Source organism: Desmodus rotundus, chromosome 5 (genome assembly GCF_022682495.2).
Source record: "Desmodus rotundus isolate HL8 chromosome 5, HLdesRot8A.1, whole genome shotgun sequence".
Classification (NCBI taxonomy): domain Eukaryota; kingdom Metazoa; phylum Chordata; class Mammalia; order Chiroptera; family Phyllostomidae; genus Desmodus; species Desmodus rotundus.
In genome coordinates this window covers 154,707,956-154,727,882 of record NC_071391.1, presented here as the reverse complement: position 1 = coordinate 154,727,882, position 19,927 = coordinate 154,707,956, and the positions used below count along the sequence as shown (strand labels likewise).

The window sequence follows — 19,927 nt, the reverse complement described above, 5'->3', positions numbered from 1 at the left end:
ATGTCGAGGTCTTTGAGGTTCAAAGGCTGAGAGATGCTGCTTCAGAGATGGAAGTCCCTGTGGATGAAGAGGATAATTCGGATGTAGCTAACTGAATGGACTAATGTTCTATTTAAGTTTTAATTATCTGATGGTGGATCACAATGATTTTTTTTTCACTAGGTTTGTTCTTTTGGGTTTTGATAACTTTAAAGTTTTTTCCAAATAGGCTGTTAATTGTTAGTGGACTTATTTGGGGGATTTCTTCATAATGTTTTAAAAGTTCATGGAGAGAGGTCTTTTAATTTATATCTTTGAGAAAACTAAGAGGAAAATAGACAAAAGATGGAAAAAGAATGAAGGAAAAAATACATATGTGTATACTTGATTGCTTAAATATGCATTCATTTTATTTTGGACCTGATTAGAGCCAAAATCCCTGAATTTCATCTCCTATGTATGGTCATATATGTAATAAAATACTCTCACCACACCCTTTTAAGACTGTAGTATTCATTCACTCTGTGGGGAGATCGTCCACTTTGTGAATAACTTAACATTAAATTGGAAAGTTCTGTATTTGGGGAAACACTAGCAGATGCCATTAAGTATGTTTTCTGAAGACTCCTCTCACTCAACTTCATGAAGATGGTCCATCATGAAATCTGTAAAGTAAAAGACTACACAGTCCTGCCTTAGATGTGAACCTTTATCTTTCCAGTTTATACTTACTTTTCTTAGTAAAATTTCTGAAAGGGGGAAATTCCTAAAAGGAAATACTGTAGTAACATTTTGAAAATCCAGCACTCACTGAAAGGAATATTACTATTGAGATTTGTTAGTCAATCACCTAATGGCAGCTAAAATCTTAATTTAGAAGTGTTCATACCTCACGTGAAATGTTTAAAATAATTTTTACATTTAAAGGCAGAGCCATCCATTGCACAAAGACATAACTATACTCGTTCGCATTCCAAACATAAGGGGAAAGGAAGGCTGAACAGAGCAAACAATGACAATCAAAGAATTCAAACAGTAGCACTCACCAACACATTTTTCAGCCAATTCACCTAAAAAAGCATCTGACAATTTTGGATTCCAGTCCCTGGTATGAATCTGTAGTATGTGTTTTCTTGCCTAAAAAGAACACAGGTAAATAAATTTCTTGTCTTAAAAAAAAGTACAAGTTAATAAAATATATCAACTCTTCAAATGTTTTTTCTGGAACAAATTATGGACTAAGCTATATCTCAGAAAAGCAAATTTTTTTTTAAAGAATTTAAATATCTTGTCTTCTGCATCAACTCTGATTCTTATTATAACTCTGTGAGCTATGTAGTAGAGATTATGTTTCTACTTCACAAACTAAGACGTTTAAGACTCTGAGAGGTGAAGGAACTTGACACTTGACTAGTGGCACATATGACTAAGTGACTGATCTAGGACTAGATAGATTTCAAAACTAAATTTAACTTTTTCACCACATCATTTTGACCATCTGAATATATATGAATAAGAAACTTGGTACTATAATAATAATCATAACTTTTAGACAAACTTTATAGATTTCATAGAACCTCTGGTCCTATCATATGCATAAAGTTATTGAGACTGACAGTGAGCTAAACAACAAGTAATTTAAATTTTTTTAAAAGTTTGAAGTCAAAAGTTTTCAATTAAGTAATTAAATATAATACACAATATTATCTTGTATTAGTTGATGCTTTGGCATTGAGAAAATAGTGAAGAAATAAAGTGGAGTCACTATAGTCAAGCTGCTAAACTACGAAAATCAAGTAGGCTGAGGCACAAGGAAATTGTTCACAAGTCCAGACCACTTGATACCCATTATCCACACCACTGGATATCTGGAAGATTACCATCTCAGACTGATCCAGAAGCTAAAAATGCAGGACTGGTTCTTCTCAAGAATGTAGCTTTTACAATAAGAACTCTCAGATTTTCTTTCTTCTTCAGAACACTCTGGGTATATTGCCTGGTTATATTTCTGATTCACAAATCCTAGGACCCTAGAATAAATCTTTGCCATTCATTTCTATCCAAAACCTCCTGATTCCTTATGCTTGATGGACAGCATTTAATACATAACAAAGTACGTATCGATGGAATTCATTGAAATAAATTAAAGGTTTAAGCCATTTTACCATGACTTTTTCAAAACAGCAAAATCAAAACTTTTAACATCTTTTTTTCCCCACAGTAAAAAAGAAACACTGACATATAAAAATCCATAATCAGCTGATACCACTTCCGTGAAGGGTCATATCAGAAATAGTTTTTTTTCATTTGCCTTCTTTCAAGGAAAAACTTGAGTACACATGTTTCCCTCAATACTACTACTTGAGCTTCTTGAAACTATGAAAAAAAATTATAACCAAGATTATAATCTTACTGGTTTGATAAGGAATTTGGAGTCCTCCACCAAAACAAAAAAGAACAACTTTTAAGTTGTCCAGAAAAATCTTGCTCAAAAAGTAAACAAAACCTGGGAATAGCTATTGCTTCAATTCCAAGCTCTAAGGGTGTTCGGCTACCAAAAATAAAGCAATGATGTGATATTTATTTTCTTCCACCTTGAAGTATCTTAAACAGATACTAAAAAGTCAAGGTCTAAAAAATATATCCTACAAGCTTATAGATTCTAGACTATGACATTAAGAATCTATACAGAGTTAATTAATAGCACAGGCACAACTTATACAAGACCCTTAGTGAACCAGAAACACATAAAATTAACCTGGAAAAGACCTCAAAAAGGATCTATTCTTATCTTTTTTTAATTTATTTTTTAAGGTTTTACTTGCTTATTTTTAAAGAGGGGGGAAAGGAAGGAGAAAGAGAGGGAGAGAAATATCAATTGACTGCCCCTCACATGCCCCTAAACTGGGCACCTGGCCCACAACCAAGCATGTGCCCTGACGTGGAATCGAACCATCAACCCCTTGGTTTGCAGGCCAATGCTCAATCCATGGGCCACACCAGCCAGGGTGATCTATTCTTATCTTCTCATTCACCAAATAAGTAAAAGTTTAGAGAAATAAAATTATTACCTAAGGTCAAAGTTATTGTTAGGTCTCTAAGACATTTAAGTGCTTTGCCCTTTCTCTATATAATCAATCAGTTTCCTTTCTTTATCATACAGACAAGAAATAGAATGAAGGAAAAACTATTTAAGTCAAGAAATGTTTCATTATATACCTTATTCTATACTGCATACAGAAGAATAAATCATATGGCTTCCCCTAACAGAAAAGGAGCCTCCTCTAAGAGTCAAAGGCAAATTCAAGCCCCTCATTTTTAAGGATTCATAAACACACACTTAACTGTTATAACAATAATTATAATGTTGTTGATGATGATAATGGAGGAGAAAAACAAGAAATTAAGAAGCATTACTGCATAGAGGAGATATGTGCTATTTTACGGTAATAATTAACAAGTTATTTTATGTTTGTCCCCCTCAAACTTAAGGTCCTAGTGAAGAAACAGTCAATGATTAAGCTGGTCAAACCAAAACTAACAATACCAATTTCAAGTAGAATTAGGAAAAAAGAACTTTGCATAATATATTACGTAACATTTTGCATACTCAATGAATATACACTGCCCTGTTTTAATTACACATTCTTTTAAAAACTACACTATAATGAATAGCATGCTGCTTTTAATTAAATATGATGTTATGGTCATTTCTAGGAAAATCTGCATATTGGGCTCTTATACATAAACTGACCAATATTCTACAAATGTTATTTTTATGGGAACAAAGCTACTTAGGCTAACTAGAGACATATACTTGCCACACAAGATAATTACTACAATCTGGAGAACTAATGAGAAGAGTAACTAAGCATCTGGAGTAACCTAATCAAGAGTTTTCTTCTTATTCCCTAAAGATCATAAGCTTCTGATAATATTTAATGGAAAAAAGACTAAATTACTTAATAATTACAAGGTTTTTAAAAATAATTAACTATGCTGCCCCATAACAAAATTTTAAAAATGAAAATTCATAAAATGCCACTCTCAAAGTTGATATATGTTTTCATGACTGAATCACAAATAAATCTCAATATATCAAAAACAGAAACTCTTACCTTTTGATCAGGCAAGTTGAAAAGGAATTCTCTGTCAAAACGACCAGGTCTCCTGAGAGCAGGATCTATAGAGTCAAGTCTGTTTGTAGCACCAATAACAACAATTTCACCCCTGTTGTCCAATCCATCCATCAGTGCAAGAAGGGTTGATACTATGGAGCTGTAACAAAATTTTCAGACAAAATTAAAAATTTTTTAAATAAAAAAAAAACTTAAAAACTGCTGTTTATACTAACTTTTATCAGTCTTACGATGTTTATAAAATTATAGCATGAATAGATCTTAATGCAGAAATCATTTTCGAAAAGTACTCAAACGATACATTGATAGACACTTAAAACACCGCAACAATAAAAAATAAAAGATAAAATAGGCTGCATCAAAATTCAAAGTTTTTCGGCTTCAAAAGTACACTGTGAAGAAACTGAAAAGGCAACCTAGAGAACAGGAGGAAATATCTGCAAATTATATACGTAATAAGGGTTTAGGGTCTAGAATATACAAATAACAATTACAACTCAACAGTAAAAGAAAATAACCTAATTTAAAAGCAGTCAGGGACTTGAAGTCAATATAGTGACATAGGTAAACATGGCTAGCCTCCTCGCAAACCACATCAAAATTACAAATAAAATACAGAACAATCATCACTCAAAACCATCAGAAATTAAGTTGAATGGAAGTCTGACACCTACAGAATTAAAGAAACCACATCCATCCAGACTGGTAGGAAGAAGGAGACACAAACAGGCTGGTCCCACATCCACGTGTAATGGATAAAAATTGAGGAGAAATATCTTGGGAATCAGGAGTCCCAGCCCCACCCCAGGTCCACCAGCCCAGGGTTCCAGTGCCAGGAAGGTAAGTCCTCAGAACTTCTGGCTGCAAAAATCAGCGGGGATTGAGTCAGTGGAAGAAACTTCTGGAGCCCCAAACAATGCCCCTTAAAGAATCCACAAACAGATTTACTCAAGACTCACTCCCTCTGAGCTCCAGCACCAGGGTAGCAGCTTGAAAGGCACCAGTGGCATAAAGAGAGAAAATGAAGTGTCTGGCATCAAGGCAAGAGCTGGGAGACAGCTTTCTCCCACACAGAATGGCAGGCAGATGCCATTGTCCGTTTTTTGAACCCTCCCCCCACAGAGCCAGACAGCCAGCATGCTGGTGCCATATCTGAGACTCCATCAATCTGGCCAACACTGTTTGCTCCACCCTGGTGATCCCCTGAGACTCCGTCCCACCCAAATTATGGGCCCGCCCAAGCTGATTTTCCTATGAATGGCGGGTCATCGCTCATGCTTCACTACTTCCCAAATCCTCACAAACAAGCAACTGGCCAGCCTCAGTGAGCCCCCAGCCCCCATACCACTTGCTAAGTAGCCCCAGGCCTGGCACTAGCAGTAACCAGCCTAACTTCACAGTTTAGCTTCACCTAGGAATTTCCAAGCCCAGCACAAGTAGCAACCATGTCAGATAGTTTTATAGCTCAGGCAGGGTGGCTACGGGCAAAACACAGGTGGGGGCTGACCTTGGCTTGCACCACCCAGGAAATCCCATAGCCTCCCAACCCAGTGGACAGCTACACACCATGTTGGAATACCACCACCATGCCCCCACACAGCTGATCATCATGGAAACAAAATTTGATAAACAGTGGCCATGCCAGTCCATACAGCTCACTGGCCTGGGTAAATTTCTACCACTGACCTGCCAAAAGCAATCAAGGCTCAACTACAAGAGGAGGGTATATTCAGCCCACACAAAGGGCACACCTTGTGTAACCAGCTGGGGTGATAGGGAAAGCTGTGCCACTGTACCCTACAGGACACCAACTACACGAGGCCACACTACCGAGACAAGGAGTCAAAGCAGCTCTACCTCATACATAAAAACAAACACAGGGAGGCTGCCAAAACAAGGAGACAAAGAAACATGGCCCAAATGAAAAAACAGATCAAAACTCCAGGAAAAGAGCTAAACAAAATGGAGATAAGCAATCTTTCAGATTCTGAGTTCTAAACTCTGGTTATAAGGATGCTCAAGGAACTTACTGAGGACCTCAACAGCATCAAAAAGATCCAGTAAGAAATGAAGGATTCACTAATTGAAATAAAGAACAATTTACAGGGAAACAACGGTAGAGTGGATGAAGCTGAGAATCAAATCAATGACTTGGAACATAAGGAAGCAAAAAAAAAAATCCAATCAGAAAAACAAGAAGAAAAAAGAACCCCTAAAAATGAGGATAGTATAAACAGCCTCTGGGACAACTTCAAGAGATCCAACATTCACATCATAGGGGTGCCAGAAGAAAAAGCAAGAAATTGGATATCTGTTTGAAAAAATAAGGGAAGAAAACTTCCCTAATTTGGTGAAGGGAATAGACATGCAAGTCCAGGAAGCACAGAGAGTCCCAATTATGATGGATGCAAAGAGGCCCACTCCAACACACACCATCATTTTAATTTAATAATTTTAATTCAAAGTTAAAGAGAGAACCTTAAAAGCAGCAGGAGAAAAGCAGGTATATACAGGGGAATTCCCATAAGACTGTCAGTTGATTTCTCAAAAGAAACTCTGCAGGCAAGAAGGGGCTGGCAAGAAATATTCAAAGTCATGAAAAGCAGGGACCTATAGCCAAGATTGCTCTACCCAGCAAAGCTATCATTTATAATCAAAGGACAGTTGAAGAGCTTCCCAGACAAGAAAAAACTAAAGGAGTCCATCAGCACCAAACCACTATTTTAAGAAATGTTAAAGGGACTTATTTAAGAAAAAGAAGATCAAAACTATGAATAAAATGGCAATAAATACAGATCTATCAATAATTGAATCTAAAAAACAAACTAAACAAAGAAGAACAGAGAGAGAATCATGGGTACGGAGAGCATTTTGATGGTTGCCAGATGGGAGGGAGGTGAGGGAGAATGGGAGAATGGGTGAAAAGGTGAGGGGAGTAAGAAGTACAAATAGGTAGTTACAGAAAAGCCATGGGGGTAGCCAAAGAACTTATACATGTGACCCATGGACATGAACAATGGTGTGGGTATTGCCTGAGGGAATGGAGGGTGCTGAATGGAGGGGGGCAAAGGAGGAAAAATTGAGACAACTATAAATAGCATAATCAATAAAATAACATTTTTTAATTATTTTTAAAAGTAAAACATTTATATAGACATCTCTCCACCAAAGATATACAAAGGGCCCATCATTAGTCATTAGTGATATCCAAATCAAAACCAAATGAGGCACCACTTTAAAATCACTAGCATGCCTGGCTGGTGTAGCTCAGTGGATTGAGTGTGGGCTGCGAACCAAAGAGTCATCAGTTCGATTCCCAGTCGGGGCACATGCCTGGGTTGCAGGCCAGGTCCCCAGTGGGGGCCACATGAGAGGCAACCACACATTGATATTTCTCTCCCCCTCTGCTTCTCCCTCCCTTTCCCTCTCTAAATAAATAAATAAATAAATAAATAATCTTTAAAAAAATAAAATCACTAGCATGGTTATAACAACAACAACAAAAAGACAGATAATAACAAGTGCAAATGAGAATGTGAAGAAAATGGAGCACTCTTGCCCTGCTTGTAAAATGTTGTGCCTTTTTGGAAAACAATCTGACATTTCCTTCAACTACCAAACATAGAATTTCCATGTGATCCAGCAATGTCCACAAAAAAACTTATACACAAGCATTCATAGTAGCCTTATTCTTAACCAAAAGGTTGAAACACCTCAATATTCATCAAATGGATAAACAAATAAAATGCGGCATATCCATACAACAGAATATCATTTGTCAATAAAAATAAATGAAGTATTGATAGATGCTACAGCATGGATGAACCCTGAAAACACTGTGCTAATTGGAGGAAGCCAGCCATAAAGTCCACAAACTGTATGATTCCATTCATGTAAAAAGTGAAAAATGGGCACATCTATAGCAACTCAAAGTATATTTCTGGTTGTCTAAGGCTTGGTGGGGAATGAGGAGGAGGTTGAAGATTGATGGCTAAAGGATGTAAGGTTTCTTCCCGGGGAAATGAAAATGTTCAATAATTGATATGGTAATGTTACACAACTCTGTAAGTATACTGAAAGCCACTAAATCATACAGTTTCAATGAGTGAACTGTATATGGGAACAGTAGCTCAATAAAGCTGTTTTTAAAAAAAACAAATACTTCAGTTTTTTAATAGTAATCTTGAAGGGCAATGTCTGCTCATTTATACTATGTTTAGAATTCCTAATAGACAATTTCTTTAGAATGGCTACCATTTTAACAAATTTCTACTCAAAATCATTTTGTGCACAATTTAGATTTTTAAACTATGACTTTAAAAATTACTGAATAGAAATGTTTCATGTCTAATTATAACATAAACCACAGTTCTAGTAACAATGGTCTTAGTGTTTTCCAACTTTTCTCACTTCTATCCCTTTATTTTTAGTGCTAACACCAGCCTGAAATAACTTCTCCAACATGCTCAACATGTTTAAAAAAATCATTCTCACTCCTAAATAAATTTAACTGTTCTACTCGTGCTTCCCAAACCTATAAATGAAACCAAACTGCTAGAGACCTGGTAAACATGCATAGGGAGGACTTGTGCTTATTCTTTTCTATGGAATGACTGTAAATTGATGACATAAGTGCCTCACTCAAGATACAAGGGGTGAGAAATAGGCATCCTTAAGCATTTAACCTCAAACTTTTCCTTAGTATTTTCCAATCAATGGGAGACATTTCAAATGTTTGTTAGAATTTATCAACGTTTTTAAGTGTTTTGTATAAGGGTTATCAGAAGACAAAGTCTCAAACATGGCCAGAAAGAGAATTGCACCACAGCTTAAATTCTATCAAAAGTTGTCTTTATTTTAAAAATTTAAATTCCCAGGACCTGAATCAAAATTCTTTAGTAACCCCTGTTATGTTTAAAATCCAAGCTACTTAATACTATGTTTGAGGCAGACTTGCCTGCCCTAACCCTTTCTTTTACATTATCTTCTAAATGTATTTGTATTATCTTTCAAAGAGAGATCTAAAAACCCAAGTAAAATTGTTTTATAAGGTATAAAGAAGAATTCAGTTTTATTTTTTTCACCAAATAGAGACCCAGTAGTCCCAGGGTTATTTCTCAAAAAGGTCATCCTTTCCCAATAGCACTGCACTGCCTGTTTTATTATAAATCAAGTATTCAAATATGTGTGGATTTACATATGGCACTGGGCTCTGTTCCATTAGTCTATTTCAGTGAGTTTCAACCAGTGAGCTGCAAGAATTTTTAAAGCATGCATTACCTGACTATTTCATCAGGGGCACTGACCTCTTTTCCCATAGATTGTCAAATTAAAAAAAAAATGATAACAGCCAACACAACAGCCATTTGGTGTGAATGAATCAAAATTATACCTATTATTTTTGTCATATAAGCAAAAACCATATTTTTTGGTGTGCCACAGAATTTTAGTAGTTTATGTGGTCCATGAGATGAAAAAAGTTAAAAATTACTGGCCTATTTGTATAGTCTTCCACCAATATCAAAATATCTTACCCCTAAGAAGCCGTAATAACCCATGAAGAAAGTACTCCCACCTTGTTCTTCCAAATAAGCCTTCACTATTCTTACACTTTGTATTTCCAAATAAATTTCAGAATCATTTTATCAAGTTTCCACCAAAAAAAAGTGATTTTGAACAGGTAAGGATTAAAAATGAAATAAAAAATAAAGGCTGTAAATGTGTTTTTAAAAATTAAGTATGTACTTATAGGTTTTTTACAGATAATTTTAAGGAAATACACTTACATTCCTTGTACTCTAAGATGAGGGATCTTATCATGAACAAATATTAAATTTTATCAAACACTTCCTCCACATTTATTGAGATGATTATATAATTTTTCACCAATATAATAATATAATGGATTTACCTCAATTGATTTTCTTCATGTTAAAAAAACCTTGCATATTTCAAATAAAATCAATTTGGTCATGATATATTATCCTTCTTATATTTTCCTGGATATCACGCATTACTGTTTTATTTAGGATTTTTATATCCATGATCACAAGTAAACTGGGCTCCAATGAATTTTCTCGTATTGTTCAAAACAGGTTTTTAGAAGTTTTTTTAAGATATAATTGACATACAATACACTGAACATATTTAAAGTATATAATTTCCTAAGTTTTGAAGTGTATATATAACTGTGAAACTATTACCACAATCAATAAGTAACATCCATCATACTCTTCCTCATGTCCCTTTGTAATCAATCCCTGCTGCTCCTACTTAACCTCTATCCAATCCCCAGTCACTGATCTGTGTTCTCTTATTACACATTAGCTGCATTATCTAAAATTTATATATACGGATCATACAATAAATACTCTTTTTCCTCTGCATTTTTTCATTCAACATAATTATTTTGAGGTTCACCAAATTGTTGGTTTAATAATAACAGTGTACTGCTAAGGGGTTTATCAATTTTATTAGTTTTTTCAAAGAAGAAACTTTAGGATTTCTTGATATTTCTGTATGTCTTTGTTTACAGTTCACATGAGGTTTCCTTTAGTTTTTTGTTTTACTATTAAAATAGGTTATTCAGAATTAGAGCAACAGTTCTTTTTTTTTCCTTTGTAGATTTTATTTATTTACTTTTAAAGAGAGGGGAAGAGAGGGAGAAAAAGGGAGAGTAACACGGATGTGCAAGAGATATAGCGATCAGTTGCCTCTCACACACACCCCACCCCCCCCCATCTAGGGACCTGGCCTGCAACCCAGGCATATACCCCAAATGGGAATCGAACCAGCAACCTTTCAGTTCGCAGGCTGGTGTTCAATCTACTGAGCTACACCAGCCAAGGCAGAGTAATAATAGTTCTTAATAACAAACATAAAATTCTCTGCTTATCTTTTAGTTGTTTCTTGAATTCTGTACATTACTACATTTTAGAAATTAGTTGTAATTTAGGGCATAACATAAGATCAATTTTTTAACATGTTGTGTATGTTTGAAAATAATGTTCATTCTTTATTGTCTTAGATAAGAATGCCCAGAAGATAGGATTCATAAAATATGGTTGTTCAAATAATCCAAAGAGCATTAACTTATTTTTTTGCTCATTTGGTCTGTCAGTTACTGAGAGGTACACGATATCTCTCATAATGATTATCAATTTGAATCTTTGCAGTTCTATCATTTTTTTGTTTTACAGAGTTTGAAAAGTTAATAACTATATTACAAATTTTATGTTACCACAATCCTAATAAATTGATGCTTTTATCATTTTAAGTTGCTCCTCTTTATATGAATAATAACACTTTTTGTCTGATAGTCTATTTTGTCTAATACTAATATAGCTATAGCAGCTTTCTATAAATATTTCCTTGATATATTTTTATGCCATTTTATAATTTGATTCTTCTAAAGATTGTATATAAATAAAATAGTACAATATGTGATGTATTGTGTCTGGCTTATTTCACATAGCATAAAGTCTTCACAATTCATCCATGTTATATATACATGTATAAGGTACACCCATTAAATACTATAAAACTGTACATAATAATATATAAACATATACCTGAAGAACCTAGTGAGTAAACAGGGACAGGCAGATTCTAGTGGGAGTTCAACGGTCATTTGGAGAAAGTGAGAAATAAAGTAAGTTCCTCTCTCTTTGGCTTTTAGCATGAAGCTAATTGAGGTGGGAGAGGAAGATTATATGGGGAAATCCCTTAACTTTCCAGTCTGGGAGTTCAGAAAGAGAAAGTAGAAAACTGTTAACACTACAGAATGTGGGGGATCCCACAAGGGCAAGAGCCAATGATATCCCCAAACTCTATCTACCCACATCTCTGAATGATCCCTAATAAAAGCACAGGAAACTCAAAAGATGAGGCAAAAGACAAAAGATCTAAAAGGAAACCAAAACTGCCAGCCAAGAAACAGTCTGCATTTCAAGCCTAAAACAGGAATTTATGTGCTAAAACAAAGGAACTACTGTTGGGAACTGCCCTGCCTGGTTTCAGAAGCTGTAACCCCAATGGCTAAGGCTGAGTAAAAAGACCTTGGGGCCATAAGCCACTAAGGAAACAACACTTATCCTCCCGGCAGGGGTGCAGTCTCTGCCCCCTTTACTTCACCCTGCTTGGTCCCTGGAGGATGGCTGGATAGTCAATGATGGATAAGATTCCTCAAGGGAGGAACAATCTAAGACAGACACAGTCTCCAAGGGGCCATCAGGGAAGGCCTTAGGGGACTACAGAAAAAGGGGTGATGGCCCTCACCCCTCCGCTTTGTCATAGCCTGAGTCCTCATTCAATCTGCAAAAGGTCTCCTATTCTCTTGGCTGCCAGATTCCCCACCTGATTCAGGCCTGAAATAATGCCATAAGGTGGTGCAGCCCTGTGCTGAAAAGGGAGGTTCCCAGGGGCAATTAGGCCTAAGAAAGAATGCATAAAATCCTGTGAAACCTCCTTTGCTAAGAATACCCTCAATTTAAATGTTAAGGGTCCAAGCATGAGTTTGTTTCCCCAAGTTTTATGGCCCTTTGGCTGTCTGACCCTGACTCAGAATAAGCCCTCATAGTTCTTTGAATGTCATCTATTCCTTGATCATTACTGCCTGACAATGATTGATGAGCTTTATGCCCTGTATTCCTATGCAAATTAAACCCAATAAAAGCCCATTGAGAAACAGGCTCAAGGCCCGTTTCCTCAGAGAGATTGGCCAGCCTTTCCTCCCCAAGCAGATCCTGTCTTGGTAGACTTATTCTCATCCATGGTGGCTGAGTGGAGAACTCTGTGGGCGGAGCACCCCCCACAAAATACTACTCATAAAAGAAAAACAATAAAATCCACAGCCTCCACAAGCAAACATTAATAATGTCCAGGATATGCCCCTGACCAGTGTGGTGAGTTAGTTGGGCATTGTCCAGCAAAGCAAAAGGTCACTGGTTCAATTCCTGGTCAGAGTACATGCCTAAGTTGTGGGTTCAGTCCTGGGTTAGGGCATGGTCCCAGGTCAGGGCACCTAAAAGAGGCAACTGATTGATGTTTCTCTCCCTCTCTTTCTACCTCTTTTCCCCTATAAATTAAGTAACTAATTCATTCATTCATTCCAAGATGAAATCCAAAATTGCCCCACAGATAAAGAACCAAAACAGCGTATTTTCAAGAGAAAAGAAAATCAAGCGGGCCTAAAAGTGAATTGAGCCAGATGTTGAAACTAACACAAAAAGATTTGAAAGCAACTATTAACTAATCCTGATGAACACAAAATGTTTAAATGCATGAAAATTATAGCAGAAATACACAAATAATGGAAAAGAATTAAATGTAAGTCCTACAACTAAAAATTATAATTTCTGAAATTAAAAAAGTATTTGCTGGACAAAATAGCAAAATAGAATGACAAAGGAAGAAGTGAAGACTAATTGAAGATAGATCAAAAAAATTATCCAAGTGGAATACAAAAAAGACTGAAAAAAGACAAATTTGCTGATATATGCATCATAATAATTAGAATAAATAATAATTAATCAGAATAATTAATCAGAATAAATACAAATCCTAAACTGAGGCATATCATAGCTAAATTGTTTAAAAACAAACACATAGAGCAAATATTGAAAGCAGCAAGAAAAAAAACACATATTATATAGCCTGGAAACGATGATCCAAGTAACAGCTTTCCTTTCCAGGTTGTAATGTAAGGGAGACAGCATCCTGGTAGGGTTGGTTCAGCTGAGCCACTGAGTGGAAGAGTCAGAGCTGAGATTCCACAGAGACTGAAAGGACTAAAGGTCACAGAAAAGAGTACCAGAGAGAGACCATTGCACAGAGAACAAACTTAGGAAATATATTCAAGGCCCCTCTAGATTTAAGCTAAATAGCCCTGACTGGTGTGGCTCAGTGGGTTGGGCGTCCTCAATTCAAACCCAAAGATCATCAGTTCAATTCCTGGTCAGGGCACTTGCCTCAGTTGTGGGCCAGGACCCCACTTGGGGACGTGCGAGAGGCAACTGAATGCTGTTTCTCTTTCTCCCTCACTTCCCCTCTCTCTAAAAGTAAATAAATAAAATATTTTTTAAAAAAACAAGCTAAATATTGATCAGTGGTGCACACATAAGGAAATTTACTCAAGTCACAGGGGGGAAAATACCCAGGATCAGAAGTAGCAGTATTTGCCCTGGCTGGTATGGCTCAGTGGATTGAGTGCCAGCCTGTGAACGAACGGGTCGCTGGTTCAATTCCCAGTCAGGCCACATGCCTGGGTTGTGCATTAGAGGAAACCACAAGTTGCTGTTTCTCTCCCTCTCTTTTTCCCTCCCTTCCCCTCTCTATAAAAATAAGTAAATCTTTAAAAAAAAATGTAGCAGCAGTATTTTACACTCACAGAGAACCAAGAATATTGCCAGTTCTTATGAGCCAGATTGATAAACCTCATGATTCATGGGTCATTGTGTGTAATACACAGAAGAACTTTACTTTATTATTGTGGAATAATTAGCCCTACACAGAGGACTACTCCAGATCAATAAATCTTCAAAGCAAGATTCAAGAGAATCAAACCGTTTTCAAGAGAGTTCACTGTGTCCCAGAAAAAAAAACCTCAAGAATATTTATTTAAAATACCATATCCAGTACTCAACAAGGTAAAATTTATGTCTGCCTTCCCATAAAAATTGCCAGGTATACAAAGAAGCAGGAAAATCAACCAAATAAAACCAATTCAATACTAAGATATTAAAATAGGCACATAAGAATGCTAATATAGTCATAACCACATTCCATATGTTGCACAGTTCCTTATATCTTCATATAGCAGATACAAAACAGACCCTAAAAGAACTTCTGGAGATGAAAACAAAAATATGTAAGTAAAAGGTGTAATGAATGTGGTCAACAACAGATTAGACATTGAAGAAAATATGAGTTAACTACAAGACAGAGTAATAAAAACTACCACAAATGAAATACAGAAATTAGAGTTTAAAGCAAAATTAACAAATTGTCAGTGAGCTGTGGGACAGCATCAGTTAAACTACCATAAATGTAATTAGAGGACACAGGAGAGAGAGGGACAAGGAAGATAAAAACTATATTTTTAAATATGGCCAAAAAATGTTACAACTGTGATGAAAACAAGAAGTTCACAGACTTAAGCAGCTCAATCCAAGAATCAGAAAATTCTACCAAGGAACATCATTAAACAAATTGCACAAAACCAGTGATGAAGAAGGGAAAAAATTAAAAGCAGTCTAAGGAAAAAGATAAATAACAAAGAAACAAAGATGACAGCAGAACTCTTTATTAAAACAAAATGAGGGAGACGACAGCAGACCAACATCTTTAAAGTACTGAGCAGGGGAAAAAAGAATAAAACTTAAATTCTATACCCAGAGAAAATATTCTTAAAAAACACAAGCAAAGCTTCTCAAAAAGTTAAACAGAAAACTACTATACAGCCAAGCAATTCCAACCCTAGGTTATCTACTCAAAAGAGATGAAAACATTTCTAACCAAGACTTACACATGAATGTTCAGAGCAGCATTATTCATCATAGCCCCAAATGCCAACAACCTAAATATCTGTCCAATGTGGGGTACCATCCATACAATGGATACTATTCAGCAATAACAAGGAAGGAAATAACTAACACATGCTAAATCGTGGATGTTCCTCAAAGCCATCACACTCAGTCAAAGAAGCCAGACACAAGAGACCACATATTGTATGACCACATTTATTTGAAATGTCCAGAAAAACCAAATGTATAGAGACGGAGATTACTGGTTGGCTGAGGGTCAAGTACAAGGATGTAGTGCAAATTGACAGGCTGGATCTTTGGGGGGGGGGGGTGTTCTAAATTAATTTATTTAGATGGTTGTACCACTAGGAATAGTTATTTTAAAAATCACTGAATTTTACATTCAAAATGAGGGGATTTTACAATGTATAAAATATAACTCAATAAAACTGCTTTTTTAAAGGTTAAATAAAGGCTGTTTCAAACATGGAAAAGCTGAAAGAATTTGTACCCTGTGGATCCACACTGTAAGAAATGTAAGCAGTTGGTTAGAGCATCATCCAAAAATGCCAAGGTTCCAGGTTCGATGTCCAATCAAGGCACACACAAGAAGCAACCAATGAATGCATAAATAAGTGGAACAACAAACCAATGTTCCTCTCTCTCTCTCTCTCCCCTTCTCTCTCAAATCAATAAATAGAAAATAGATAAAATGAACTTCTGGTTTAAAAAATTTAATCATTGATCAAAATTTAAGAGATAAAACTATTAATATTTTAGAAGAAAACAATTGCTAACAAACTGGTTTAAGCAATTACTCTCAAGACAAAAATATATACATACACAAAAATTTCTATATAATGGGCTTCATCAAGATAAAATCTTTTGCTTTTCAAAAGTCACAATTAAGCAAACCAAAAGGCAAGCCAAGCTAATAGAAAAATTTTCAAAACACAGATCTGACAAAGGACTTGTCTTTAAAGGACATGATCTTACAACTCATTAAGACATACAAACTGGTTCCTTTTTTAAAAAAAGGGTAAAAGATTTCAACAGACATTTTACAAAACAAAATATCTAAATGAACAATAAGCACATGCAAAGATGCTCAGTATTACCAGTTACCAGGAAAACGAAAATTAATCCATACCCTCTAGAATGTCTAAAGTTAAAAACAGTAACAATACCCAATGTTGGCAAGAATGAGGAATAACCCAAATTCTCATAATTACTTTGGAAAACAGCATCAATTCATACATAGGATCTAGCCTTTCTCTCTTAGGCATTTAGCCAACAGAAATGAAAACATATGTCCACATAAAAATGTGTATACAAATGTTCTTAATAGCATTATCATAACAGCCAAAAATAGAAGCAAATGAAATCTCCATAACATGGATTAACAAATAAATAAATTGTGGTATATACACATACACCCCAAGGAATATTACTTGAAAATGAAAAGGAACAAAATATGAGTACACGTAACATGAATAAATTTTAAAAACATTATGGTAAGTCAGGATTAGGCAACTTTTTCTGTAAAGAGCCAGAAAGTAAACGCTTTAGGCTTTGCAAGCCTTATGATCATTCTCTCAGAACTCAACCCTGCCTGCTCTTGTAGCGCAAAAGCGGTCATATATAACTGAAAAAGGAATACACACAGCTGTGTTCCAATAAAGCACCATTTATAAAAATAGGCAGGAGGCTGGATTTGGCCCACAGGTCGTGCGAAGTTTGCTGACCCCTGTGCTAATGGAAAAAAGTCTTCCTCAAGGACACAGATCACATTTAATAAGCCTCATAGCACTCATCCAAGGGCTATGGCTAAATACTGTGTTAATGAGTGAAAAGAATCTAACATAAAGATTAGAAAAAATTACCTGTGAATCTGATCTTGTCTGCTAGAGCGAACTGGAGCTAATCCATCTATTTCATCAAAAAATATTATAGAAGGTCTCATCAAATATGCCTTGTAAGAAAGAAAAAAGTTATTTATTGAATTACATTCCATTTCTCATATTTAATTACTGTGTTTCTTAACAGCTAATATAAGCAAATGATACAACATGCAGCAGGTAAGAAAGATTATAGAGTAAAAGGGAAATGTCCTTACCACCCCAGTCTCCAACCACAAGGCCCTCTCCCAGTAGGCATCTACTGTTTTCTATTTGTTTATTCCATATACATAATTTTTACACATACACAGGAACATCTTCTTAAACACACTATTTTTGTCTTATTTCATGCATTTTAAACACACTGTACACATTGCTCTTTTATCACGTAACAGCCTATTTTATGAAACAATGTATTTTAATTAGCTGCCATGTAAGTATGTAAATATCTGCCTAAGTTCTCTTTTAACATCTATAAAATATCCCACTACGTGAATGTGCCATAATTAAACTAGTCCCCTACTCATGGGGCATTTAGGCTGTTTTCAACCTTTTCCTATTATCAACAATGCTTCAACAAATATTTGTGTACATTTAACATTTTACATGAGTTGCAACCATAGCAATATAGTAAATTCTAAAAGTGGAGCCAGTGCTTCAAAAGGCACCTGTCATTTCTAATTTAGTTAAGACATTTGCAAATTGCCTCCCATTGATGAAATTTACCCTCTCACCAGCAATATTTAAGAGTGCTCACCAATAATGTATTATCTAACTTCTTGATCTTAATGTTATCTTTTTCATTCTAATTTTTATTTCTATTATCAACAAAAGTAAGCACTTCTTATAAGTTTAAGAGAAATATTTATTCATTGCTTTTTCTAAGAAAGTTCTCTTCATATCCTTTACCAATTTTTCTATCAGATTATTGGCCTTTTGCTTACTAATTTCTTTGAGCTATTTATTTTAAAAATTAGAGCTCTCTGTGAAAGGAAATGCAAATATTTTTCTGCAAGCAGTATTTATCTTTTTTTCTCTCTTACTGAAGTGACATAGGCTAATGAAATTATATAGGTTTCAGGTATATTCTACAATACATCAATTCTACAGTACATCATCTGCAAATTGTATGAAATGTTCACCACCTCAAGTCAAGTCTCCTTCCTTTACCTTTTATCCCCCCTTTACCCTCTTCTACCACCCCCACCCCTGCCCTTCCTTTGGCAATCACCATACTGTTGTCTGCGTCCATGAGTTTTCCTTTTTTCTTTGCTTAATCCTTTCACCCTGTCATTTAGATTTTGGTGTTGCTTACAATATGTTGCCATGCAAAACCTCAAAAAAAATTTTATGTAGTAGATCTTTTCTTCCATAGTTACATTCTCCTAACTCAGGAGAATTTCTCCTGAGTTTTCTTCTGGTAGTTTCAGTGTCATTTTTCTCACTTAAATCTTAGATCTAGCAGAAGTTTAATTTGATTTAAGGTGAATGAATATAAGGTTACAAATGAAAAATCTTTATTATATAATTTACCCAATATAGTGTATATTTCAAAATTACTTTGTAGCAATATTAGTTCACAAGGTCAGCTTACTAAAGAATGGACACAGATTCCTCATTTTCTCCTGACTGACAGAATACCCACTAAACTTCCACTGTTCTCTAATAATTTGAAATGAAGGACAATCCAACCACAAAACCTAGGTTTTAGAAAAAAACTGTAAGACTAGAATTATGTAAGAGAAAAACTATAAAGACTTGATTATTACTTTTACATACATGAAATACAGCTCTTCGTTAGAACTACAGCCTCACAAAATTGCAAAAAGGAAGTACAGTATATTGCATGCCAGTCACTGTAATAAGCACTTTACATACTTCCTTTTGGTAAAATCTCATAGTAGTCCAGTGAGATAGGCATTATTTCCCTCGTTTTTATAGAAGAGGCAACTAAGGATCAGAGGCTTTTATTTACTTAAAGTTGTATATTTAATAGTAAAGATAGATATAAACTAACACTTCCCTGACACCACATGCCAAACTCTTAGCCAATATGTCACCCCTCCTTCCTTTCATTTAGTCTACACAGGTCACGTGTTTAATTTAGGAAGGTAGATTCTTTCATTCAAAAAGACAATACTAACTACCAGCCATCTTTTTTATAAAAGAAATCAAACATGTCCACTATTCTTACGCACAAAGAAAACTATGAAACACAAATAAAATAAATTTAGATTTTAAAAGCAGCATAATTTATGGTACAGTTTTAAATAAAACCAAGTCACATTCCTACTCCCCAGCAGGAAGCTGCTAAGAAGTTTAACTGTCAAAAATTTAAAATTAAGTCACTGGACAATGTCAGCAATTCCAAGTTAATTCTTTCCTTGTC

At 35.3% G+C, this 19,927-nt stretch overlaps 1 protein-coding gene across 4 annotated transcripts in view; it reads right to left on the bottom strand.

The window, feature by feature from the left end:
* ATAD2B (ATPase family AAA domain containing 2B) overlaps nucleotides 1–19,927 on the bottom strand; it is a 125,933-nt gene that overhangs the window by 64,578 nt on the left and 41,428 nt on the right. For all 4 annotated transcript variants that reach the window (XR_008426992.1, XM_053925560.1, XM_053925558.2 and 1 more), the window contains exons 13-15: nucleotides 17,524–17,612; nucleotides 4,098–4,257; nucleotides 1,026–1,116 (exon numbers count right to left, since the gene is read on the bottom strand). Coding sequence is in view for 3 of the 4 variants with exons in the window: in XM_053925560.1 (XP_053781535.1) it covers nucleotides 1,026–1,116; nucleotides 4,098–4,257; nucleotides 17,524–17,612 (340 nt within the window). In the remaining variant the exon portion in view is untranslated. The remainder of the gene's footprint in view (nucleotides 1–1,025; nucleotides 1,117–4,097; nucleotides 4,258–17,523; nucleotides 17,613–19,927) is intronic.